General features: G+C 43.2%; 1 protein-coding gene across 39 annotated transcripts in view; it reads right to left on the reverse strand.

The window, feature by feature from the left end:
• SYTL2 (synaptotagmin like 2) overlaps positions 1-26,692 on the reverse strand; it is a 411,708-nt gene that overhangs the window by 227,781 nt on the left and 157,235 nt on the right. For all 39 annotated transcript variants that reach the window (XM_086933941.1, XM_086933940.1, XM_086933962.1 and 36 more), the window contains exon 3: positions 1,804-1,955. In XM_086933941.1, the coding sequence (XP_086790067.1) occupies positions 1,804-1,955 (152 nt within the window). The remainder of the gene's footprint in view (positions 1-1,803; positions 1,956-26,692) is intronic.

The following is a 26,692-nucleotide window of genomic DNA, read 5'->3' on the forward strand; positions in this document are numbered from 1 at the left end:
CCAGATGCATTCTTAATATAACCTTTGACATTCCTTTTTTTATTGTTTATTTCAAAAGATTTTATTAGGAAGAAAATGTTTACATACACATGTTAAAAGTGAACACTTATGTGTTCGTTCTCTCTCTCTCTCGCTTCATAATGTGTGGTTCAGTGTAAATCTATGATGTTGTTTGAGTTATTAACAAAATGTTTAAAGTGTATGGGGGGGAGGGGGATTGAAACAATATGGAGGGGAGACAATGCCTTAGATTCTCCCAAAAGCACTGTAGACTGCCACATTCTGGGCATACACGTGACAAACAATGATCACCTCATGAACGTATTAAATACGTTTACGTACAATGGTGCAATGTTGCAGTCCGTTTTCGATCATACTTCATTTTTTAAAGTGAGAATAGCGGTGATATAGATGAATATGTGATCATTTCAGTTGAAACTCCTTATGACCCGTCATTTTAGGAATCCCACCCAGTCTCAATAGCCTGTAGACCCTCTGAGGTGGACTATTACAGAATACATATTTTACATTACTTATAAATAAAAATGATGGTTCTGTTAATAATTCGAAAATGTGTTGAACCCAGAACTAATGTGGTATAAAAACAAAAGAAGGAAATTGTCTATTGAACTAAGCACTACTATTGGTGAGATTGCAAATTAAATTCTTATTTCGGCCATCTTACTTTCAATTTTCTTTTTGTTCGTTCTACAAATCAATTCACTTCTTTACACGAGTTTTTACATTCTTTTTATTGCAACATACTTTTTTCAAAAATCACTTATTTGACCATTCTTATTTCTTTATTTGTTATTTGCACATAGAGTCTTCTGTAATCCCCAATGCATTTCAAACTATAAACATAAGCACTTCGTGAAGGGGTTGCGTTTCGATCAGATAAGTTAAGCATCTCCGACCATCAATACATATCATCCATTTGTAACCATCTTTCCAACAGGCTAAGAGACAGGGCAAAAAACAGGGTGGGTAAAACTGAGTGTTTTTTTTCAGGTCAGGTAAGGTGTTTCAGATTCAAGAACTCAATCAAATGAACCCCAGTGAAAGAGAGAGGTAGTTCCTAATTAAAGTCGTCCAGTACGAATACACAAACCTAATCATTCCAAGTTCCCTGTCCCAATTCTTCGCAGGACAAAAGCAGAGTTCAAGGATGAGTGAGGGCCATGGTGAAAGTAACAACAATCACACGCAACAACAAAAAGCTAAAACTCAAGCCAATGAAATTTACCTGAATTGCTTCCAATGTATCCAAGTGAGAGCTTGATCTATGACTGGAGCAAAGAAAACCACTCTGTTAAATGGTAGGTCCAAAATGGTCAAATCTTTCAAGTCTCCAGTCAATAATTTGGTTAACCCTTTCTGAAGGTCTTTAATTCCAGGAAAAAAAAGTAATTTATAAAGCTGGTGGCTATAAAGGGAAAAAGGCCTACAATGCAGTTTGCATAAATTACTGCAAACAGCTATGAAATCACAAAATAGGTGACTTGACTTCCCACATAAAGGCCGCTTTGTTCTCAGGAGGTGGCAGGAGAACTACTCCTGACATCTCACAAAACTAGTGGTTTCCTTTAATTTTGTCATAGATGTCATTCACACTTTAAAAAAATGTTAGGACATTCACATTTTTAGGCATGCATATGCAGATACATACAAAGAATAGATCGCGTCAGAAGTTAAAAAACTATTGTGGAAACGGATGCATCCAATTTAGCTGTTCACTTTTACAAACAGTAATCTCAGACACAATGCATGCGTGTTACAAAAAGAATATCATGAGCCACTGACCTATTGTGAGTGGCTTTTTCTTTTTTATTGAAGCTCGGATGAGATCAGCTCCATGTATCTTGTCCCTGTGTCTCTTCGACTTTGCATCATAGAACCACTGACCGGTCTTATTTTTCAATTCATTTGTGTCTTCAACGGTGTCTTCCAATATCCTGAACATAAAAACAAAGGATTAATATAGACAAAAGTGAACCAATTTCAAACAAAGCTGACTGTAGATCAGTGGCAATTTTGATATACGGTTAAAAACAATTTCCATCATGAATACTTCACAGACCTTACCCAGAAGCTGATTTTTTTGTAAATTACAGGATTCCTATGATTTGATATCTAAAATACAGCATGTCCCACCTACTTGGCTACAATAAGAGCGAAATTGAAGCAGTATCATCATTTAGCAATAATGGAGTAAGCATTCAATCTTTACATCGGACTGCAGTTTTACTTTACAAAGCTATTTTAGCTTCACATCAGAAAATGTGACAGAAATTTAAAGGGAAAGGATCCAGAGGGGAGAACAAAATCAATTTATCATCACAGTGGTTGAATCAATGTTATCCCTTTCCACCAACGTGAATCATTCCCTGCCACAGAAACACCATGGTGGAAAGACCATTAAACTAATTGGGTCCATGTGATCCTTTATCATTACACCAATCAAGGTTCCTGGGAATTCCCTGCGATCACAGCAGTCCAATTCTGCTTGCGAACAGCCCAGTCTGATAACTGGGCATTGAAGAGACCCGAAGGACCAAAGTATGACAACAACTTAAAATTAGACCTGTGCCCTTCCAGGTGTGAAATATATTAAGCCATTTTACTGTTACTGTGTTGGTTTCCACTACTTTGAAAGGAGAGAAAAGACACCACAGAGAAAGATGGTGCTCAGTGAATTGTATTTCGATTCAATTATCCCCTTGTGGCCATTAAAAGAATATTGGAGAATACACAAATGATATATCGGGTGATAGTGCGACGGGTGCGGCAGCAACCACCCAGGCATAAATCCAACTAGAAGATCTTTTCCCATAAATCGGGTCAACAGCATTTTGTCATGTAGTGTGCATTTTGAATCCGTGGGGAAGAAGCTTCTTGTTCACCTCCTAATCACTTAGGAGACATTAACAAACATTTGGAGTTTGAAATTATCTACATATTCTGCTCTATTCCTCGTACCATAAGTCTTGAGTCTTTGCAGGGCCAGTGCCGGAACTTTAGATACATCCAGTTAAGAAGTGTGTAGCTTGCCCCTTTCCTACTGGTTACATGTACATTGCCACTAAGCAGGAGAAGAGGTTTAAGACTAGAATCTCAAAAAGCACCTAGATTCCATGTGATTTTTGTTATGGTGGTGGTGAGGCCAAAGTGTTTCGGCGACCATTGAAGACTTCTAGTTTCTTGTCATCAGAACCCATAAGTACTTTGTGCCTCATTGAGCTTTAGTCCACTGTTTTTCATCTTCTAGTCCTCGTCTGAGCTTACATATCATCCTCATGGCTACTAACAAACATATAAATCTTTGTGTCATCAGCATATGAGTGATTCTGTGAAAAGAAAATGTTACTGATGTAAAGAATGGAATAACTGGAATGCCAAGTAAAAAGGAAAACTCTAAGTGATGGTTAAGTACCATAAGCATTAACATGTTTGATTGAAAGACCTAGTGCAGGGAAAGTGCTTCTGCTGCTTCAAGCTCTCAGTTCTCTGCTTCTCGTGAGGTTCAGGTGGAGCCATGTGTTGAACCTTGATGCCACGTAGAGCAATTGAAGGTTCTCAAGAGAAATCAAACACAAATTGTTTTGAATTGCTAAATTACTTTTCAGCAAAAGCACATCCTCCCGAGATCATGCTCAGAGTCGTACCTTAAACTCGAACTAATTCCGAGAGATTGGTTTAGTTTTGATTTGGAGTAAAAATGAACACATGCTTTATTGTTTTTTGTTTTTTTGGCTGTCATTCAAAACTCCTAGCAACATTCCTATTCAATTCTCCTGAAAAAGCATATCCAATGCACTACCCTATTTCTAATCTGCTACCTCTATCAATATCTTTAATCTGCATATACTTTCCTCCTTTATGCATTTATATACTTCTTATGGATCTATATATTTATCACTTTCTTCTAATTTAGCATTTCCAATGCACTACCCTATTTCTCAGCCTATACTTATATCAATATCAATTGATAACTTTATTTCGGTCAAAGACCATATAAGTGCACATAAAATACATACAAGCATGAAATATTAAAAACAATAAATAATCAAATTGTTAAGAAGAGAATTAAACTATGAGTTATCAAGAGCGGGAAAATAGACAGTGTCATATTTGCTACAGTTAGGTTAAAAAAGTTTGTCTTCTACGCCACATACTAAGTAAATAACGGGATATGGCAAACACAATAGGAGGATGAGTATCATAGGTCAGTATCCTGCAAGCCTGAGTGAAATGCAGGAGTTTGAGGTTCTTGCAAATTGGAATCAGCCAACAGTTTCTAATTGCAGAATAGGCAGGGCAGAAAAACAATACATGTGGTACATTTTCGGTTTTAAAATCACATGCAGGGCAAGCTTCATTGTTAGATTTTAACCATTTACATGTAAATGACCGGATTGGTAAGTGCCATGCCTTAGCTGAAGGTACAACTTTCTAGCAAACGGAGGTTCAATTACATCCAGGAATTCCTCATTACATCCAGGAATTCCGCTCAATATCTCTTCTAGCCCAACTTTGACTCATCTCAAACTTCTTTCTACTACTCTTTCCAATTCACCACCCTATCTCTTACCCTATACCATCTATCATTATATCTTCTACACCCACTCTCTCATTTATCCCATACCACTACTATGTTCCCCCAAAACACCCTTTGACTCTCTCCTACTCTACCCCGGCTTGCATCATCCGACACCTTTTTTACTATGCCGATCACCCAAAACAAACCTTTCTAAACTCTTCCCTCTGACTCTTCCCCTCCAAAAACCCTTTTTACTCATCCAAAAGCCTCCTCCTACTATTATGACCTAAAAAAATAAATCCTTCACTCTTCTATCCCTCCACTATCGTTCTCAATTAAAATAGCAGACTAGCATGTTCACTTCTCTAATTCCATATTCCACTATACTAATTCTCCACTAATCCTTTATGGGTTTGAGTAGCGTGCTACTGGCCAACAAAGCGTTTCAACACCTCATCAGGGTTACAAGTGCTATATAAATGCAAACCTTTTTTCCTTGTTTACCCCTCCCCAACCCTTCTCACTGATTAACATATCCACCACTCAAATTACTTCACATTTCACTATACTAATTTTCAACACTAATCCTTTATGGGTTCCGGAGTAGCCTGATACTTGCCAGAAAAGTGCTTCAACACCCTATCAGGGGTAACAGGAGCTATTTGAATGCAAAGCTTTCTTTCCCTTCTATCCCTCCGCTATCCTTCTCACTCCAAATAACTGACTAATATCCACCACTCAAATTACTTTCATATTTCACCATACTAATTCACCATTAATCCTTTATGGGTTTCGGGAGTAGCGTGCTACTCGCCACAAAGTGCTTCAACACCCCATCAGGGGTTAGAAGCACTATATAAATACAAACCTTCTTTCCTCTTCTATCCTTCTGCTATACTTCCGAATCCAAATAACGGACTAACATATCCACCACTTAAAACGTACTTGCATGTTTCACTATACCAATTCAACACTAATCCTCAATGGGTCCCGGAGTAGAGTGCTACTCGCCGAAAAAGCGCTTTGACGCCTCTTCAGGGGTAGTAAGCGCCCTACAAATGCAATTACAATACAATAGTATTAGTGGTGTAAGCATTTACTAGGACCTTTATATTCATCCTGCATGCCACCGTATGTATGTTTGTGAGCGTGGTTAACTGACCCGATTTCATCATTTTAAGATGGAGGTTGAACTCAAATGATTGGCTGACCTCAGGATAGGTTAAGAACAATTGCTATCATGGCTGGGCTATATAGGTTACTGGTGTGTATCTCCATTTAATTGGCTGAAGCTATATGAGCAAATAGGTGAAGGCCACAAATTGTGATTGGCAGGATTTTTACAAATATGATGCCAGATGAGAAGCAATTATACTGTGCTTCATGGAAGCTGTAGGAGACAGTTTTTACAGAACATCAGGTCTCAGCACTCTCCACAGAGGTTCTTTGCATCATCTGAGCTGCTTGAGGGTCCAGCCTTTTATTTGCGCTTTCGCTCTCAACTCTCCTGGTGGATTCATCCTTCCCCCACCAAGATTCTCTCCTTCCCCACTATGCAATCCCACGCCCTCTTCATCTAGGTTTTCAGTCCCTCCTCCTTCTATCCCCTGTTCATTCAACATTATATTGTTTATCTACTATTTATTTTCTACCCTTCACTACCGGTGTTTCTCAACATCTTTTTCCAGGTGCAAAGTTCCTTTATTCACATTCCTTCTTCACTCACTGATGTTCCTTCCTTTTGCAAAGGTCTCTCTCCGAGCAATGTATTGCTCTTTCATTGTCGCCCTTGGATTAATCCAACTCTAGCAGTCTCTTCACTTGCAGAAGTGTCCCTTTGCTTACCAGTGCCACTAGCAATACCTCTATTTTAGGTCGAGCCTAGAGCTAGCGTGCATGCGCAACTCTGAAAGACTTGTTGTGGTCGAGTAGCCAATCGAAACCCCGCCCACTCTTCGCCCAGATTTGCCATTGGCTTGTGTCATGGTCTGTCCTAAATGCTGGATTCTGACTCGTCAACAGGCTTGTTCGTCCCTCGTTAGTACTGCCTCCTCTTCATCCGTCGCCTCCCATGGCGACTGGCCCCTTTACTTGGGTTGCTACACGGTACGAGTTATTTAAACTGTGAGCACTATTTTCTTTATTCAGTTTCTCTTAGTGCAGGCACGATATGGTTTGATGCGTTCTTTACTCCACCTCCCGTTGTCGTGCCTTGTTTACCCCTACCCTCACTCCCGTTGTCAATGCCTTCTGGCTCCCAATCACCCCCCACACCCACTGACTGCCCACCCTCCTGTTGTCCGTGATGCCTACCATTTGCAATGCAATAGGCCTGTCATTTATGTGAGTTTGAGCTATTGGCATTGTAAATGACAATGCCTTTTATTTGTGTTTTGGTTTTTAAAACATAAATAAAATGCACTCATTTACAATGGCAATAGCTTAAACTTGAGCAAATGTGAGTCCTACTGCATTGCAAATGCTTGTTTCACTTGGATTGCCCGCTCAGGTCTTCCCTTCCTTGGGTGTCGTTGATACCCAAGGCGTGCCTAGATCACCCATTCTGTCCATTTCCTTGCCTACATGGTCCACAACATTCAAATGAATTGAGGGTGGGAGGAGGACGGGTTAAAAAGATCAGATGGCAGGAGAAGGGCAGGGTGGAGGATTGACAACATGAAAAGCGGGAGATTGACACCTTGAGACGCAGAAGAATGGTGGGTGCGAAGGGTGACCACGGAGAGAGGGAGCAGAGCAGGGGGGGGGGGGGGAAGGAGAGGGACTGCAGACGTCTGCACTCTCTAAAAGTGCATGCCAAAAAGTAAAATATAAGTATTTATTTTTTAGAGTATCTGCAGGAGATTGCTGCCAGTGGAAGGACACTGACCACAGGAAGATGTACTTGGTCTGTTCTCCATGGCAGGGATGAAGACTGAAGCACAAGAGGAAGCTGAAAGCAAGGAGGAGGCACTGACCAATAGGAAGCATAAAAACAAGAGTGACGTGGGAGTCAAGGAATGGCAAGTAAAGCGCAGTAACGGGTGGACTCCAAGCCCCTTTAAAGATTTTTTTTATCCTTTTCAAGAAACTTTGCACGTGCTGTGCAGGCGAAACCTAAAAATGGCTGTGTGTGAAGCTGAAAGAAAAAACAATCGTTGAACATCGATTTAAATGCGAACACCGCTTCTAGAAAACAATAACACAAAGTGAAGTGGCACCTATGGAAAGTTCACCCCAAAGTTCAGGCCAACATCAAACATGCATGAGGTTGAAGACTAGTGAGCATAAGTCTTATAACTGCTTATATTGTTCTTGATATGTTACTCCCACTGATGGAAAGCCTTGATTTCACGGACTAAGTTTTAAACAGCGTAGGTTGTGAATTCCAAAGAGATTAAATAATTATGTTAGGTAATTACAATGCTAAATTACCATGGTTGTCAATACGAGATCGCAGCTTCATCCTCCCCTTGAGCCCAAACCTCTAGCTGGACGTAAAAGCCACTGCTAGGAAGGGGTAGTTCTTAAAGCCCCACAAATTATGCATTAGGTATGCCTGCTATAATACACTGCATTCCTATCAACAATTATTCACGTGTCATTCAAGCTAGAAAGCCTGTCAGTGCGATTTCAGGCCCACATTAGAATGATCAATAATCATATATCCTCATTTTATGGAGGGAGAAAACAAAATCAGACTATCCATCAGTTTTGCTGTGAGCAGAACTAATTTTTTTATATAACGTAGACTTGTTAGCGCTTTCGCCAACATGCTTTACAATAAATAATGGAAAGGCGATCAAATATATTCACTGGTTTGAAAGAATGCAAGAAGAAGATTGGAAAGAAACAGCGGTGCATGAGAGGTGAGACGAACTGCATCGTCATACAGTTCCTTCTTCAGGTCAATTAACATTTTCCAGGCAGCCTGCGCCAATGTAGCAAAGTCAGGAAAAATCATCACTTTAGACCCCTCATTTTACAGAGCACAGTTTTCCTCAGGGGAATCTGGAGAACACAATCCTAGACCCTCAGACTGAAGATGTATGAAATGTGTGAGTCCATAAGGCCTGCCTGGTACCAGCTCCACTTCTAGACAGTGGTGGGCTATTGTAACAGCAAATTGATTCAGAGAAGAAGTGTTAACCTGACAAGTTATTCAAGAGAATCTCGAAGAAGATTTCCATGTTTACAGTTTGACTTTTTCCTTCTACTCTGAGCATATGGATATTGATTTTACAGGGGCGCCCTTCCAAGTCTTCAACTTTCCCCTGGAGCTGTGACATTTGTGATTCCAGCTTATAAAGAGGACTAACATTAGCTGCGCCACCGTTCACGGGTCAGAAACAGTTTCTCTGCGTGACCAATCATTTTGCCTTGCTTGGCCAACCTTCTCAGTTACAGCAACAAGTTTAAAGCCAATGTCCTCAATACCAGACTTCAACTTGGTAAACATTAAAAGTCATGTCAGAGAAACCTTTCAGAGAGGCTCGGTGCCCAGCTCCTCCTGGTGACTGAGCTCTCTGGACCATGAACGGGAAGCTTAGATTACCGCAAGTTAAATTTGGTGAAACTGCTGCAGTTACAGTCCACTTGAGATCACCTTATAAGTACCCCTATTCCAGAAAAGCACCAAGACCCAAAGGCATGATGTCCCAGAACTATTTAGCACAATCTACACGGTGCAGTCATAAATTTGTAAAAGAAGAAGTGTCTGGCCCAAAGTTTTGCTAAGAATTCTACGTCCAGTGCTATTAAATGATAGGCGTGCTGAATACCAAAGCAGCATAGTCTGGATCCCACCTCATGCCTCTTTCATCCACCACCAGACACTCCCTGTCCAATTATCTCACTCTTTCAACCTCGATTTCTTTCATTGTCGTTGGACCTCTGCCACCTTCTTTCCGCCTTTATTATTTTTCTCTTTTTTTGCTCTGAGTAGAAATATGAGGAGGAAAATAAATTTGTTGGTTTCCAAAAATTAGTGCATGTGTGTGCCCCTTCCCCCGTGCAACCACCGGCTCAAATTAAGCACTGAAAGTGGGTGTGAAGGAAGTAGTATGAGGCTCAAATAAAGACCTAAATAACACTGATCAATATAGCACCTCAAAAAGCATCCCTATACCAAAAACAAATCCAGCGAATTCATGATAGTTAAATGCCCAATGAAATTACTTCTACCAAGACAGTGCCTTTAAGACAGTCTCCTCAGTATAATGTTCCTTCCGACCCAAATTAGCACGGAGGCACAAATGCTGCTATTTCAACATGCTGAGAGGAGACGCCATTCATTTTTTAACCCAAAGTCTGGTGTGTGAACAACCAGCTCAGGTGAAAGAACCTCAGGTGCTAAGCTCAGGTGCAGCCCTCCACCCCCCCCCCCCACCCCCCTGACAGGACAGCCATGCAGGATGCAGCAAGCCCCCCTTGGTCCTTTGAAGCAGAGTCCTCAGCCAACGCAAATACATGGTTGCCATGCACATCATCTCATGGGATCGGATGTACATCTCAAATCTGGCCCGCCCCCAGAGCCTTTCAACAATAAATCAACAAATCTATACAATGACACACACCTCAGGGAACACAGATCCACCGAGGACTCTTCACAAGGGCAACAGAACCAGCAGGCAACTTTCAGCTGGACTCAAAGCCATGATCAGGGACGGATACCCGCAGGACCAGGTACGCAAAAGGTTAGGTGAGACGGGAATCTCACCTCGACACCCGGGAGGCCAAAGTATCTTATGCGGAGGTAGGCCGCGTAGCTTTACCAGCTCCAGGCAGATCACCAGCGTCAAGGAAGCACTGAAGGGGCATGAAGGTGGTAAATGCAGGATAATGTCTTAATTGCGTCTTTATGTTTTTAAGATGAATCCCTTCCTTCTCTTCAGTTACAGTGTCCTAAGAAAGTTCTTAAAATGCAAAAAATACCAGTCTTGATAGGATTAACTCCAGAGTTGTCACTAGTCTTTTATAAAATTGTAACACATTGCTGTAAATCGTTACAAATAAGTATACTGCGAGATCAAACGACAGCATGTGACAAACATTAGTAACCTCATCCGTAGTACCACTTTGCTACAAATTATTTCTGTAGCAAACAAATCAAATTAAGTGTCAACTGAATTTCAAAGTCACAAGTTACAAAATTGAATTATGGCCCACTCTTTCAAATAAAAGGAAAGGAAAAGGAACAAAGGATTGGCTGGTTGTTTGCACACAAGTTTGATCTGAAAAGAAAATCAATTAAATTCAAAAGGCTTTATTCGGTTTGTTCAACAACCATAAAAAGCAGAAAAACAGGATTTTAAAACACACATATAAAAACATTCAATACATATAATGGTCCAATAAATAATAGTGCATAATACATTTACTAGCAGCAAATGGTTAGTAACAGTATCCAGTGCATAAAACAATCCAATTAATTAACAGGTATAATGGATTTCCTAGCAGCAATTGATTTTACAATATAAGAAGTAACATGGAAACATGACCCCGGGTCATTAAGTATAACCAATAAATTCATAGCACCGTGGGTTGTGCTCACAGTACATTCTAAGAATATAGGTTTCAGATAGAATCGTCTTAAAAAGGAATAGAACTTACAAAATAGTAAAAAATGGATGGTGCTTTGTTTAGATATCCCATGGAGTCTGCGGGCACATTTTTGTAGGGGGAAAAGCAACTAGATGGTGTACTATGCCTAATCTCAAACGAATCAAGACAAAACAATGAGGTGGCTTAGTTACTACTGACAGGTAATCTTGGAAGCCTCATCTAACCTCCAGCTGTTGATAAAATACAAAAGTGGGTTGTTTCAAAATAACTCTTGCGCACTTCATTTTGATGGGGTAAAAAGGTATTTTTAATCTCCTGTTTAGATACTAGTGTAATACAACCAGGGTCACCCTGGATAGAAAGATTGAATAAATTATTACACAAGTCCTGGCTATTCTTCAACCACGGGATCTTATGGTTTTTTTCCAGGGATAGACAGTCGCCAATAATAGATTGAGTACATTTGGTCTTCTCTTTAGCCCAAATGGATCTCCATAAAAGTAATGGGCGCAAGCCAATAAGAGCCGATAAATAATTAATGCCTACTTCACGGTGTATAATTTCGGTGGATGCTGATAAAGGTAAGCACAGAAGGCGTTTTAAAAAAAGAGTTTTCTTCAACCTAGAGTGCCTGTACATGATTATGGCCCCAAACAACTGCACCGTAGAGGGCTATGGCGACACATGTGGCCTTATATATGTCAACCATATCCTTAATACGGCGGGTACCTAGCTAATCAGCAAATCTAAAAATCCCATGAGCACTCTTGACCATCTTGGAGTGTACATCCATAAATTCATTCGTCCAATTCTCATTTCCTGAATAAGTTACACCCAAGTAGCAGAAAGTATTGACCAAATCCGCTGGGGAATTATGTATATAGAAAGATGTACTTTTCTTGGATTTCTGGGATCAAACCATTACTAAGGTTTTAGTCTTATTTATTAGCAATTTCCTATTCTTAATAAAAAGGCTAAAACTATCCATTAGTCGCTGAAGGCCAAGGGGGGTTCTGGAGAGCAACACCGATTCGTCTGCGTAAAGTAAGACGGGAACGGGTTTTCCAGCTATTTGTGGTGAATCTGCCTTTATCAACCTAAGGGCTATGTCAACTTCATTTATAAATAGAGAAAAAAGTAACCGTGCCAAAACACAGCCTTGGCGGATGCCTCTTATAACCTCAAAATATAGTGTGCACTCGCCCCGTAGTCCGTATCGCACCTTGCTTGAGAGTTTCTCATACAACCTTGCTAAGAAAAAAATTTCTTCGTTAGGAGCACCTAGATTAAGCAAGGTTGGCCATAAAATAGAGTGGTCAACAAAGTTGAACACACTGCTAAGATCTGCGAAGCACAGATATAATCTACCCTCTTTAGCCTGTGTATATTTGACTATCAGGAGTTCTAGGTTAATACATTGCTCCTGTGTTCCCAGCCCTTTTCTAAAACCATTTTGGACTGGGGAGAGAATCTCTTTTTCTATAAACCATTCTTCAAGTCCTACCAGAAGTATTCTGCTCATCACTGGCTGAGGAATCCAAAAGTGAAATGGGACGATAGTTTGTTGCTTCAGTTTTAATACCTTTTTTAAAAATAGGAAATATCACAGATTGACCCAGTGACAACAAAATGGACTCTGTTACTGCCAAGTTAAAAACTCTGGTTAAAATGGGGCTCCATAGAGCTATTTCGCTTTTATAAATGTCAGTCAGTCAGTCAAACAAAACTTTGTTTGGTTTGTTACAACCATAAAAGTATACAATTTACATCTTATCATTCCGTTAAAAACTTACACACGGCAGTATCTATAAAAATGTGGCTTTTATAAATGTCAATGGGAACCCCATCTGGGCCGGGTGCTTTACCTCCCTTACTGCCAGTCAGTCCATCTTGGACTTCCTCAATAGTGATATTCAATGGCAACACCGGCCACTGGCTTCCTAATAGACTTTGCAGATAAAATACATCACGATCAGGTGAATTTATAATACTAGAAACATTTTCCACCCACGCCTCACAATTTACGTGCAAGATTAGTTCAGGGGAATGACTCATTCTTTAGGAACGGTGAGTTGACAGTTTCCCAAAATAACTGTTTCTGCTGCCATGGTTAACTTATCCCACGCTAACTCTTGGAGCTCAATTTTTCTAGCCTTAAGAACCATTTTATAATTCTAGCGTAAGTCTGATGGTCTCAGCATTTCTAGGTCTACTCCCCAGGGCCTGCTTAAGTTGGTTTAAGGCCTGGGTACAGTTATGGTCAAAAGAAAATCACTTCTCGCCATAAAAAGATGCACAGAAACAGGCTGCAATAATGTCCCAAGGGCGCTCTTAAGGTATGACCGCACTTTGCCTTAGAGCTTTCGAATAGGACTGTAAAACATCACCTTTTCCTCAATCAGTTCACCTGTCAGGAAATCGGTTTGTTTATATGCGACGTCCGTTCTTTCTCTGGTCTTTGAATCTGTAAGGTGCCAAGTTATTCCTCTCCATACTAAGAGACTGCTTTTTTTTCCGGAGTTTTATATCAGAGCACTTTGCAGGAGCACCATTTGCATTACAGATGGACACATTCATTCTTTAGGCACAGAGAGATCAAATGATTTGCCCAAAATCACAGGATGTTGAGCGTTCCTGCCAAGACTCGAACCTGGTTCCCCAGCTTCAAAGTCGGCTGCTCTAGCCATTAAGCCACTTTAGCCGTTAAGACTTTAGCTCTAAATTTTTCATTTAAATAACTTTTTTTAAAAAAACAAGCCCACCAAGACCGCTAAAGGGGCTTTGTATCAACTGGCTTCAACCATTGGTCAGTTAAATGGGCATTTTGCCTTGGCTCACCACAGCATATAAAAAAGGGCAATGGGTCACCCCACTACAGCCAATGAAGTCCCTTCACACACTGCCGGCGCTTCAAATCAAACACGAGGTCTACGCAATCCGCATGCTAAATAGTCTGTATCGATGCCAGAGCTTGTGGGTCAATGTTTCCTATTATTCGCTGCTGTGTTTTCTACGGTTTTGGACGGACCCAAAGCCAAAGCTCTCCACACACTGCTACCATGCCTCTTTCTTCCCTTCAAGCGCACTAGTAATCCATTGACTACTGCTGTTAGAGGCAGACATGTTAACGTGGCTTTCTCCGTTCTCTACTATTAGTTTTTGTTCTAAAATGGATAAACAATCTTTAAATGGTAAAGGGCGTCAAAAAAACATTTAAAGATGGCCGCCCGTGCACGTGTCCACCCACAGGTAGTCATTGGGGTGGGCGCCTGCTCCTATGGTTTCTTCCTCTCCTTCTGGCCAGAGGGTCAGGTCACGTCTGGATGATTTAGGCAAGTTTATTACATGTGACGTTCGTCAGCATTTTAATTTATGTTTTTTGGGGTTGGACTTCAAGTGTCGTCTTGCTCCTATGGTGTATTTTAGCCCTGATGAATAAATGCAGTAGGGGCTGTGTTCTGGTTTGCATGCTTACCAGACTTTCGTATTATGTCATACGTGTTACTTCCTGTGGTTTTCTGCTTCTATTTCCTTGTATTATTGTTCGGAGATGGGTATGCGGTTCTGATGCACGTTTAAAGTGCAGTCTTCTTCCATCTACCATAGGTTTGGATATGGAATATTGCTGTGTCAGTGTCTTTACTCCTGGTAGTGAAAGTGGGCACTGAAATAATGGTCTGGCTTCCTGGTACTTGGCCTGGTGACACCCTTATCTGTGATGGCTGTGTTGGGAAGTTACTTGGGCCTAGTAGACTGGTTTTACAATTTTACTCTGATGATTTAGTTTGATCTGCGTTTGTCCTGCAGCGCCTTACTACGGCCGGGATGGGCATGTCTGTGTATTGGGGTTGAGGGGTCTCCTCAGTAACCAGATGTTCGTCCTTCGAGGCTCTCGGTGTTGAGCCAAACCAGGTGGTCTGGTTGCGGCAGTCTGTGGTTTTATTGCTGGCCGTCGTTAAATCTGGTGGAGGAACACAAGATCTACCTCAGGTATTGACAGTTTGCCCTAATCCAATCCTGGTAGAAGCCGGGCATTTAAGACCCATTTGGCTCTTTGGTGACCGATGGGTAGTCTGCCCGGCTGTTCTTGATGGACTGGTTGCACATCTAGTTCTGCTAGTCCTATTCCAGCAAATCTTCTTGCTCAGCTGCAGGGGTGCTCAGGGGTTTCCCATGTGCGGGCCCAGTTTCTTTTTGGGGCTGTCTCTACTGAGGTGAAGTAGGCAGCAAGTTATCTCCCACGATGTGGGCCCCTCATGCAATGTTCCTGGCTTGGGCTGTTCGGTGGGAACATGGCTTATGGGTGGTTCCTTCCCGCAGGAATACTTGGATTTCCGTCTAGTGGGTGTGGAGATTCATTCAGGGGTGCGATCTCATCACCTTCCTCCGGTTATGGGGTGCTTCCCTGCTCCCTTTCCAAAGCGGGGCATCCTGATCCTGCTGGTTAGGGTCGCATGGGGTGGGAGGGTGGGGCAGACGAGGGAGTAGACGATTCTTTGCCTGTTACTGAGGAGATCGGGTTATTTCGGCCAGAGTTGGGTCTGTGGCGCCTCTATTGAGTGTTCATACACCGGAGTTCCAATTTCTGTTTCTCTGCCTCCGGAGCTGGATTTCCTCTGGGATGGGCATTTACTGGAAGGCGTCTGGAGGTCGCTCTGTGTCTGGTCTCTGGTGAGGGGCCGTCTGTTTTATGTCCATTTCCTCAAGTGGTGTGTCCCCCCAGGGTTTTACATCTGGTTTTGCCAGCTCTAAAGTATTTCCAGTTTGTGTCTCTCTTGTCAGTGGGGTTACTCCTTCTGACTTGGCAGTTTTTTTTTTCTGGTGGCGGTAATGTCGGTAATGTAAGCTCGCCGGTTGGGGGAGCTGGACTCGTCTTTGTCCGTCTCCGTTCTTTCATGTACTTGGGGTCAGGTTTTAGCTCCAATGTTCTGTCCGCTGTGTTTGGCTGTCTTTTCTGTTTGTTTGCCCAGGACTGTGCATGTTTGTTTGGATATTGCTGAGGTTCTTGTGTAGTTGTTCTGGGTTTTTTGGTCTCATTATGTAATGAAGATAAGCGTGAGGGAGGCGGAGGTAATGGTACTATTACTTACCTGTAACTGCATCACTTCGAGTTCTACTCTTGCTCATCTCCATTACTGCACCGACCCCCCCCCCCCACCCCCAACCCCTGCCTCTTCCCGGTTGTCAGGCCAACTGTGTCTAAGGTGGCTTGGAAAATACAGAAGGTGTGGTGGGCGCTTTTTACATTGGTAGAGGGTGTGTCTATGAGGCACAGGGGGCTCATTGTGCAATAGAGACAAGAGACAGTAGGACTCAGAGTAAAGCAATTACCAGTAAGTAATAGAAGCATTTACTATTTTAATTCAATTCACAAAATAGATATAAATTGAAAAATACATTTGACGTGAAAGTTTTTCTTCTGGTATATGCAGGTAACCTAACAATAGCAACTTTCATCCATCCAATCTGCAATGAACTCAGACACATGATGCTTGTTAAAAGGCAGTGGAGCTGATCGAAGTTTGACACATTTCCAAACCTCGGTGTGGTGCATGAAACCTGAATGCTGGTATTTAACTACGCAATTCAGTGGCTACCTCTGTTCCTTGTATTAAGTTACACGTCACCTTGCGGTTGCTACAGAGATCTTGAGCCGCATAAGGAAATGACCCGCCGACCAGGACAGGACCTCAAATACTTCCCTGGTGTGCCTGCGCAGAGGATGCTGCCTCCTAAGCCTCAGACTCACCTGTCTCGTTGGGGTTGGCAGTTTCTTCCACACATAAGAGAGTAAACAGGGTTGCCTCGCTAATAAAAATCGCCAAAAGTGTGACCCAGCATCCCATCCTTCCTTAGTTGAAAAAAGGAGTACAAACTCAGGGGCATTTCTCGCTTCTAACCAGGCCCTCAGCGCCTTTTGCTAGTCATCCTTTTAGGAAATGCCTGGTGTAGCAACTTTCAATTTCTTGCAAAGATGCAGGAGCTGTTTCAAAGTGTAGGTTTCCAACCTCTCTTCCTCAAAATCTAGATCCATAGATGCAACAGATGCTGGTCTACTCATGGCAGTAAGAATTGGCAGTTCTCAGGAAAAATAAGTCCAAGGAAAAAATTTCTACCAAAAAAGTATGTGGTCGCGTTTGGTCTGCACTCACTAGTAGTGTACACCAATCACTGTATATGAAACACAAATGCAAGGTCCAAATCAACACCGCTGACCACCAATGTTAGATCTGGGGGTCTCTAGTTGGTAATGGTATTCAACTTTGTCAAAATAGAGATCCTTACTTCTAAGTGAGGATAAGGGGATTACACTCCTTAATAAGCCCTGCTCAACCCCTTGGTAGCTTGGCACGAGCAGACAGGCTTATCTCAGAGGCAGTGTGTAAAGCATTTGTGAACACACAGTAAAACAGTGAAAAAACACTACAGATGGACACAAAACAAGTCTATATAGAGAATATTTATTTTTATAAAACCTAACACAAGACCACAAATGACAAAAATACACAATACTGTACTTAAAATAGAGACTTAAAGGTAGAAGTCACTTAGTTCAAGTTGATGATAAATGCGACAGTTCTCACAAAAGTACTTGGATGTGTAACACAAAACAGACAAACGACTTGCAAAGTTGGAGGTGCGTCGGTTCATTGCTTCGGGGGAGACGACGCGTCTTCCTCAATGCTTGCGCAGAGTAGGGGATGTGTCATGGTCCTTACCGGAGAGGAGGTGATGCGTAGATTCTCGTACTGTGGCCCGGTTGCGATGCAGCAAGATGGCGCCTCGATGCAACAATCCGGTGCAATGCGATAAGATGGCGCCCTTGATGCGACGCTGTGAAGACTATGCGTGCACGTCCAGCGGCAAACTCTAACTTTGGAGCCACAACAGGCCCTGCAACACGCTTCTCCGGTGATGCGACAGAGAATCTTGTGGTGGCGAGACGCTTTGCCGGTGATGCGTCGGGTAACAGCTTTGACGGAGGCACACTTCTCTGGTGATGCACGGCGACCTCTGTGGCGGCGGCACGCTTTGCCGGCGATGTGACGGCAACAGCTGTGACTGCAACACACTTCTTCTCAATGCGTCGCGCTTCCAGTTCCCAGCAACACGCAGGCTTCTGCAGACAGAATTCCCAGCAAGGAAATTCAGAGGAGAGCAGGTGGTGAAGTCTTTTGTCCGGAGACTTCAGCAGGAGCCAAGCACAAGTTCAAGCCCTTGGAGTAATATTCTGCAAGATGATGAAAGTTCTTTAAAAGTTCCTTCTACTTTCCTTGGCAATAAAGGAACCACAGCAGGCCAACCCAGCAACACAGCACACTGGCAGGGGGGCCGTCCAAACTCCTGCAGCTTCCTTGATTCTTCTCCTTGGCAAAGGTTTGTCTTGTTGTTCCAGAAGTGATCTAAAGTCTTGGGGTATGGGTCCCCATATTTATACTAGCAAATCCTTTGTCCTCTGAAGGGAGAGAGGCCTTTGCCTAGTCCAAACCAGTTCTGGTCAGTCCTGGAGCACTTTGATGACAAGACTCCTTCTTTCCTTTCACAGTGTAGGCCAGGGACATCAGACACCACAGGAGGTGGATCCAGCATTGTGGAGGGAAGGCACAGCCATATTTAGGTCCCAGGTGCAACTCCTCACACCCATCTGCATGCAGATCTCTCTAGTCAGCCCTGTGCTGACTGACTGAAATGCTTATAAAGCGCACTGTTGCCGAGGTGTCTTGGCATGGAGGTGAGTGAGAGCCAAACATGTAGCTGACATATCTTAAGGCATTAGAAAGAGCCAGGTCTTTATCAAAATAGTGAAAAGGGGCCCTAATAGGTTGCATTTCAATTGTCAAGGGGAGGGAGTTCCATAAGATGGAAGATTGATATGAAAAACCCTTTCCTCCCCATCTGTGCTGCCTCACCCGGTCTTCTGAGATCTCCCAGCCCCTGTCACTCAAACACCAGACAAGGAATACACAACCTAGCAGAGGCAAGCTTGGATAGTTAGACAGAAAATACCTACTTTCTAAAAGTGGTATTTTCAAACACAGAATGTTAAAACCAACTTTACTAAAAGATGTATTTATTATTGTGAGTTCAGGCATACTACCATGTTCCCAGCGTCAGTTAAGATTATAAGATGTTATAATCAAACTGCCCATTCTGGCCTATGGGGAACAGGTAGCCTTACAATAGTTAAAAACGAAAATGGCTGTAATTTATTGCCACACACACACACACACACACACCAGAGCATGTCCTACCTTATACTTACAATGCACCCTGCCCTTGGGCCTATCTTAGGGGTGTCTGATATGAAGAAAAGGAACGGCAAATGGGTGCACTTACCAAGTCGACATGGCAGTACTAGACTGCACACAGGCTCTGCAATGGCAGGCCTGAGGCACAATTTACAAGCTGCTTCTGTGGGTGGCACAACCAGTGCTGCAAGCCCACCAGCACCATTTGATTTACATGCCCTGGGCACACATGGTCCACTGTACTAGGGTCTGACAAATAAATCAAATAACCCAATCATGGAGTCACTCATAAATACATCAATTTAACATAGGGAGCACTTGCAATGTGGCACTGAATAGCAGTGGCACAGTGGTCAAAGCATCTAACCAGCAAAATAGATCAAAATCAGAGGAGGCAATCAGTAAAAAAAAATGGAAGGGAGACTCACGTCAGTGATACCAGGTCTAACACGAACCCAGGCCGAAGCCAAACGCTTTTAGCAAGATCTACCATAGCCAATTAAACTCCATAACCCATCGACCTATTAATTTTAGAACCTATTTACGTAAACACAGCTACGCATATTAGAGCTCAGACACCAACCCGCAACCCAGTCTAGTTATTTAACCTCCAAATCAGGGCAAGAAAGTACTGGACGCCCGTGGTTCTACAAGGGCATACCAATGGCTAAAATAATTAAAAGTCCAACATCAGACCCATGGAGCCACAACGTCTTTTCAAGAACTAAAGTTTAACAAATACCAGGGCATGGCACTGCATGCTAGAAGAGCGTGCATGTGTATTCATTCATATTGTAGCAAGGAGCGCTAAACTAAAGAATTTACCAAGGGCCATATGTTTCACAAAAGAGTTTCGCGATTCTCAAATTGCGATTTTTTGCGAATTGCAATTTGAGAATCGCAAAATGCAATGTATGTAGGATTTGCTAAAAAGTTTGCGAATCCTACATATTCCTCATTTGCAAATCGTAAATTGCGATTCGCAATTAAGGAATACCTTCTCATTCATTCCTATGGGCTAGGAGGCCCGTAGAAATTAATGGGAACACATTCTCAATCTGCGATTACCAATTAGAGAATCGCAAATTGAGATAGCAATTTCAAGGTTGCAAGGGTGTAAAAAGGACACCCTGTTGCACCCCTGATATATGCATGTGTGCACATTTTGCACACATACATGCCCCAAGGGCATGTATGTGCGACATATGGCACTTTTAAAAAAATCCAAAAAGTGCTTTTTTTTTTATAGAAAATCGCAAATTACCACCAACTTTCCAGTTGGTGGTAATTTGCAATTCCTTCCATAATTGCAAATAAGGAATCACAATTTGCAATTCCTTAATTGCATTCGCAAAATCGAGAATCGCAAATTTTGCAATTCTCTATTTTGCGATGGCCTTTTGGGATGATACATCCCAGAAGGCTTTTTCCAATTCGCAAACGGGCCGATTCTCAGAATCGGACCATTTGCAAACAGGAAAAAGGCTCGATACATATGGCCCCAAGTTACTAAAGGGATTTTTGATGGTGTAAAGTTCGACTGCAAGTTTAAATAGTTATAGGGAGTTATTTTAGAAAGAAAATACCCGTCATTGTTACTAAGGGGGTTGAAATGCATTCTAAGCTCCAGCAACATTCCTTCCACCACAGTATTTGCCCACAGGGACACACCCACTACTAATGACACAGTACAACAGGTGCTGCAAGATGCCTCGCGCATGGTGCATACAGACATTTCCGGCGGAACCAGTTTGTTACTTTGGCGCAGTTGAAAGTCTGGATCCAAGCTACAGAAGTCGCATGTTCGCTCCCTGGACGCCTGCCAACTATCGAAAGTTAGGTGTGCTGGAATGAAAAAATAGCTTACTTATAAAGTTCACCGTGCCAGCTGTTTCTGTTCGGTCTTGCATAAAAACAAATCGGCGCAGTGATTGCCCCGATCACATGGGCGCTGGAATAATGCAGGCAGGAATGTGCCAGGGGGGTTTAAAGTCGTTGCAATGTATTTAAAGAAGTTGACGGGAACGGCCCCCTAAGCCTAAAATACAAACACGCTGCAGAGTACGTGCTCTGGCCTCGTCGGGGCGAGTTCGAAAAAACAACAACACTAAATGGCGCATAACGCTGCAGAGAGGACCCCAACAGCCACCAGCAAGCGTTTAGAATTCCAAAGTTCATAAAAGAGGCCGGAAAGGCTGTATTCACTGCCCAACACTAACTCTTATTTCGTACCACACATCGCCACGGTACGTTTGGGCAGTGTGCACGCTATATATAAAACACATGCAACGATTTAAACTTCTTTTAATACAAGTCAGATAAAAAGCAAAATGTAAAAATATTTATGTAGACAAATGTTTGAAAACGTGCTCTGTCTGGACCGACGCATGCGCTTTTCACTCCGTCAAGATATTCGTCTGTACGATTTTTTTCCAAGGTGTGGTTTCCAATTACTTCAAGTAGTTTTTGGGACGCCTGTAGCACCGAAATACCGGTTAACATGACACATGGCACACACCTTCCTTTTCCCAGTTCTAACAAACGGAGGTGTGCACACCTCCACCAGGTATGAGAGGACTTAGCAAAATATTTTAAAAAAATGAATCACCCCATGATGAAGGGTGCTCTGTTCTCCCTCCCAGGCCGCTCTCTCAAGGAATAAAGGGGGAGAACGTCATCAACAAGAACTAGGGATCGAGGTTACAAAAACAGGAATCAGGGTGGGGTTGACACATAAGTGCTGGTTCATGGACAGGTAACTGGAGTAATGAGATTCATCAGTGAGGGGTTTATACTTTACCTCCTCAACCCTTCCTCAGCTCAGTCCTCACTAACAGAGGCTCTACCAGAGCAGGAAGCATTCGACCCCATACGCAACATACCCACCAACCCCAGAAGTAATGCAGCACACCTACTTTATAGTCCAAAGCATTACAGAAGGGAGCTCAGCTGGGAGCTGCAAGCACTCTGATCCCAAACTCCAGGGAGCGCCACATCCAATCAAGAGTGAGATAAAGGTGGAGTGAGCCCCACCAACAAGTGACCAAAAAGAGATCTTTGATGGTGGCCCATCCCCTAAACTTACCCTTGACCCATAAGGCAGGAATCCCAGGAGTGGATCACACATTAACAGTGCAGAGGAGGGAAGATCACAGGGAGACACAGACCAGAGACCCCAGATTTGATCCAGTGGCTCAGAGGAACCAGAAGCTTTACCACCGGTTTTCCTCATGTAGAAGGCTCCAAGATTGACAGACAACTTCACGAGCGTGAAGTCTGCTCTGATAGATCTGCCGGCCTCATCAAGGAGTTGCCATTCTCCTCAGAAAAAAAGATAGGAAAACAGTGTTCTTGTGGAGAGAGGATCTCACATCCGGCACAAAGTTAGGCCCTCAGCTTAACACAAACCTATCTGGAAAACAGATACCGTCGGAGCACGGACAAAGACCCCATTTCACCAATCCAGCAGGTTGACGCGAAGGCCACCAAAGAATGTCTTGAAGGCCAAGAACTTGAGGGACCATTCACAGGAGCAGGCACAGTAGCTGAGCTTTTATTAATAAGGTCTGGTACGAGGGAGCAGCATTGGAGTAATTAATATCATTGTACGTAATCAGCACATTTAGTTGAAGCTGCCTGTAATTTTCTCTGCTACGTGGTGCAGTCACATTTGAAATAAATGTGCTAGGTGGTTTTTAGTAACAAGCTGCATCATGTGGGCAAACCTTAAGATCACTGGTTCTCAATCTAGCAGGGCAATTTTAGGGTTTCTTACTTCCAAGGTAGATGAAATGAGTCATAGTTAATCATTTTTACCTATGAAACCTGCTATGTTAAATTCTGTTGAGGCTCCACAGACATGGTAAGGATAGTAATGGCATAGCAGCCCTACACAGCTTTGTACATATTTGTTTGGTAAAGTATAAAAATGTGATGTGCTTTCCTGAAACGTGTTGCTTTTGCCGCTGACCGTGACATAAAAAACTAAATTGAACAAATTCATTAAAAAAAAAAGTGTATGGTTCCTTTTGATTCAACATCCTAATGCAGCACAGAGACATATTGAATACACTGGACACTACTTGTGGAATTAAGGTCACACTACACTTTACTCCGTATAAGAGGAACATACTAAAGATGGTAATAGGCGTAGCAAATGCGGTCTCTCGATTGTCTTTTATAAATGCTCAATTATGTTTAGCTGGTCTATCATGAGTACATCTGAGCACATTACAATATTTATCAAATGAGATTTTGCGTTGTGGTTGAGCAAAAAATTGGCAACCCAGGCACAAAATCTGGGCCTCAACTTACACATTAATTTTTTAAAACCATGCCACTAAGAAATTGGCAACAAGGAGAAATGTAGCAGCAAATCGGTTATTCTTAATTTGTTGCAAAATATGTACTTTAAAATATCCTACGGGGTTAAGGCACCTGAAGCAGAGACCTTTGTGTGGCCAGCTAAATCACACGGAATACTAACTATGGTAAGATAATTCTGGAGAGTAACATATTTGCTGGAGAGATCTGCATTTTGTTTAGTCGCAGTTTTGAATCAAAGTAGCATAGAGGGTAAATAGGTCTCCTGCAAAGCACATTATGCAACACGCAGATGACGGATCTTTAATTCATCTAAATGGGTAAGTGGGTTACTGCTTTTAACGCAGAGATTCTTTTGTTACTTGCAGTTCATACAGTGTAATCCTACTACTATACCTCAGTGAGCTATGAAGGACGTGTCTCCTACACCCTGTAATCCTCACTGCCTTATGGAACACATCTTATACATTGATTTACACACAAAGGATTTACTGTCAATGTAGAATGTGTATGTGTGACGTAAAGCGTGCTGACAACCTGCATTGGGATGAAGCATCATAAAAGGAATAAAACAAAAGTGGTATTTCAATTGGTATTTGTGTAAATACTGGGACAGACCAACACATCTGACATTCTTACAGTGCATGAATATCTCTTACATACAGAGACTGGACAAAGTCAAAAGCATGTCTCTCTTAAGCACATGTAAAGTGATAAGCGGTTAGCCTTTGTTTCTCGCCCATTGCATCTAGGTGTGAGGCTCCCAATAGCTCCCGGCCTGGATACTCCAACAAAAGGAGGCCCTATGGCCCTTTAACTTTGGCTTTTGTTAAGGAAGAACTGGAAACTGATAAGCCCCAACCCTGCCTACACCTTGCTGCTCGTAACCAAAGTAGACTAGTTACAGGCACTGCTGTAATTGTCCAGGGGTCTGAAAATTACACAGATACAAGTTCAACATATTCCTGTGGGGCCTAACCTCTTGGCAGGGTAGACACCTGTGAAAACAGTGGGTAGAAACAGTCTATGCGCGTGTACCCTCCCCTTGTGCCCTGCTGATCTTCTACCGTAGGGGGAAGCACAGTGAAGGTAGTACATGAGCATAAAATAGCAGGGCTCTAGAAGTAGTATACTTTTCTACATTTTCCACCCACTCTTCCTCCCCTAGCACTAGAGCAGAAAGTAGTTGGAGCCTTCGGACTGAACTGGGGCCAGGATGGGTCAGATGGGTCAGGATGAGGTCAGGATGATGGTCAGATAGGGTTTCTAGTGGCTTCCCCGTGCTATACTGGCATGGGCTTCTTCATCTCTGCCCAGTACCATGCATCAGGCATTAGACTAACACATTTTATTGGGGTGGTCCGAATCAATGCATTAATCACGCATTTGTAGCACCAGCTTGATCACCTGCACGCGGAGGGTGAAGCAGGTAAGTGACTGACCCGTGTCGGAGCGGCATTTGCAGCAGTGCAGTATCCACAATGAGGCTCCCGTGGCAGTACGGCTCTGGGGTGACTGGAGCAGAGCCCTGGAGTCAGCCCGGAGCCATGACCTGCCACCTCAATGTGTTGGGACAAGCAGGTACAAATTTTGAAATTCATTATTTGTATGGACATAAGAGCTTTTCCATGCGTAAAAGTGTCAACAACAACAAAAAAAAGAGACAAGAAATGTCACATAGCAAGATATTGTAAAAAATTTAAATGTGACATGAAAAAGAACCAAAAACTTGGTAACAGTATTTTTCTTCTGCAGGGAACTTAAAGCACAGGATAGGCAGCCTCAATTATCTTCCTACATAACTGGCTGTTTATATATCCCCTCGCTTACGACCTCTACGTCCCTCCTACCTCAGTTTCAGGTGCTCACATATGTCACATTTCTAGCATTTCCGGATTGGGTGGAATGTAGGAGGTTGGGGCGCTGGCGCAGTACTCCGCCTTCGCAACCTTCAGCCCGAGTGATTGACAGCTGTCAATGGCAGCAGTCAGAGATGTAGCTTGCAGCCGATGCCTTTGTGTCCCAGATAACAGGAACTGCTAGCCACAGCGGCTTCCCGTAAGCCAGTGTCTGAAACTACTCTCCAAGCATCGCTGCACAGAAGGTGCATGTGGGTTGGTTCAGCACCTGTTGAGGAGCTTTTTCTGGTCCTTCTTACGTTGCACATGGGGAGGACAAATCACAGACACGCATTGCTCAGCTTGCGGAGGGCGTAACCTCTGCAATGGGCTTATAGTGGACACTAGATGCTGTAACACGGTGAAAGCATTCTTTCTGTTCACGAACAGACACAAGAACAGCTTCGGGTATTGTAGAAAGCCAAGCTGAACATCATACCTTAAACCCAAAGACAGAGGAACAGCGTCTGCCCTGGAATACAATACATGAATGCTACATTCTCGAGCATCATTTACTTGATAATGCGTAACCAATCAGTCATCTAGCCCTGGGCGTAGTGTGCGGAGTGGGGCTACGTGGAGCTACGCGAAGTGGGCACAAAACTACGCCCACCCGCGCACTCCGCGTAGCCCCACTACGCGCCGCCCGCCTCCCTCCCGCCCTCCCTAAATACTGCAATAAACGGCTAAAAAGCTTTTAAAAACACTTACCTTGTCCGCCGCGTCCCCGGGGCTCCCTCTCGCCGTCCCTGGATTTGCGCCGTCATTTCGAATACTGATGCGCATGCGCGGGCGCCCGCGCATGCGCATTAGTATTTGAAATGGCGGCGCGAATCCAGGGACGGCGAGAGGGAGCCCCGGGGACGCGGCGGACAAGGTAAGTGTTTTTAAAAGCTTTTTAGCCGTTTATTGAAGTATTTAGGGAGGGCGGGAGGGAGGCGGGTGGCGGCCGGCTACGCACCGTCTGCGGAGCATGCGTAGTGCCGCCTGGCTACGCCCGCTACGCAAAATGCGGAGTAGACGGCACTACGCACACTCCGTGCACGGAGCGTAGCTGGCCGCCCACCCCTAAGTCACACCGGTCTTGCTCGATCTGCAGAATACGTATATCTCTGTGCCCG

Source organism: Lissotriton vulgaris, chromosome 8 (genome assembly GCF_964263255.1).
Source record: "Lissotriton vulgaris chromosome 8, aLisVul1.2, whole genome shotgun sequence".
Taxonomy (NCBI): Eukaryota; Metazoa; Chordata; class Amphibia; order Caudata; family Salamandridae; genus Lissotriton; species Lissotriton vulgaris.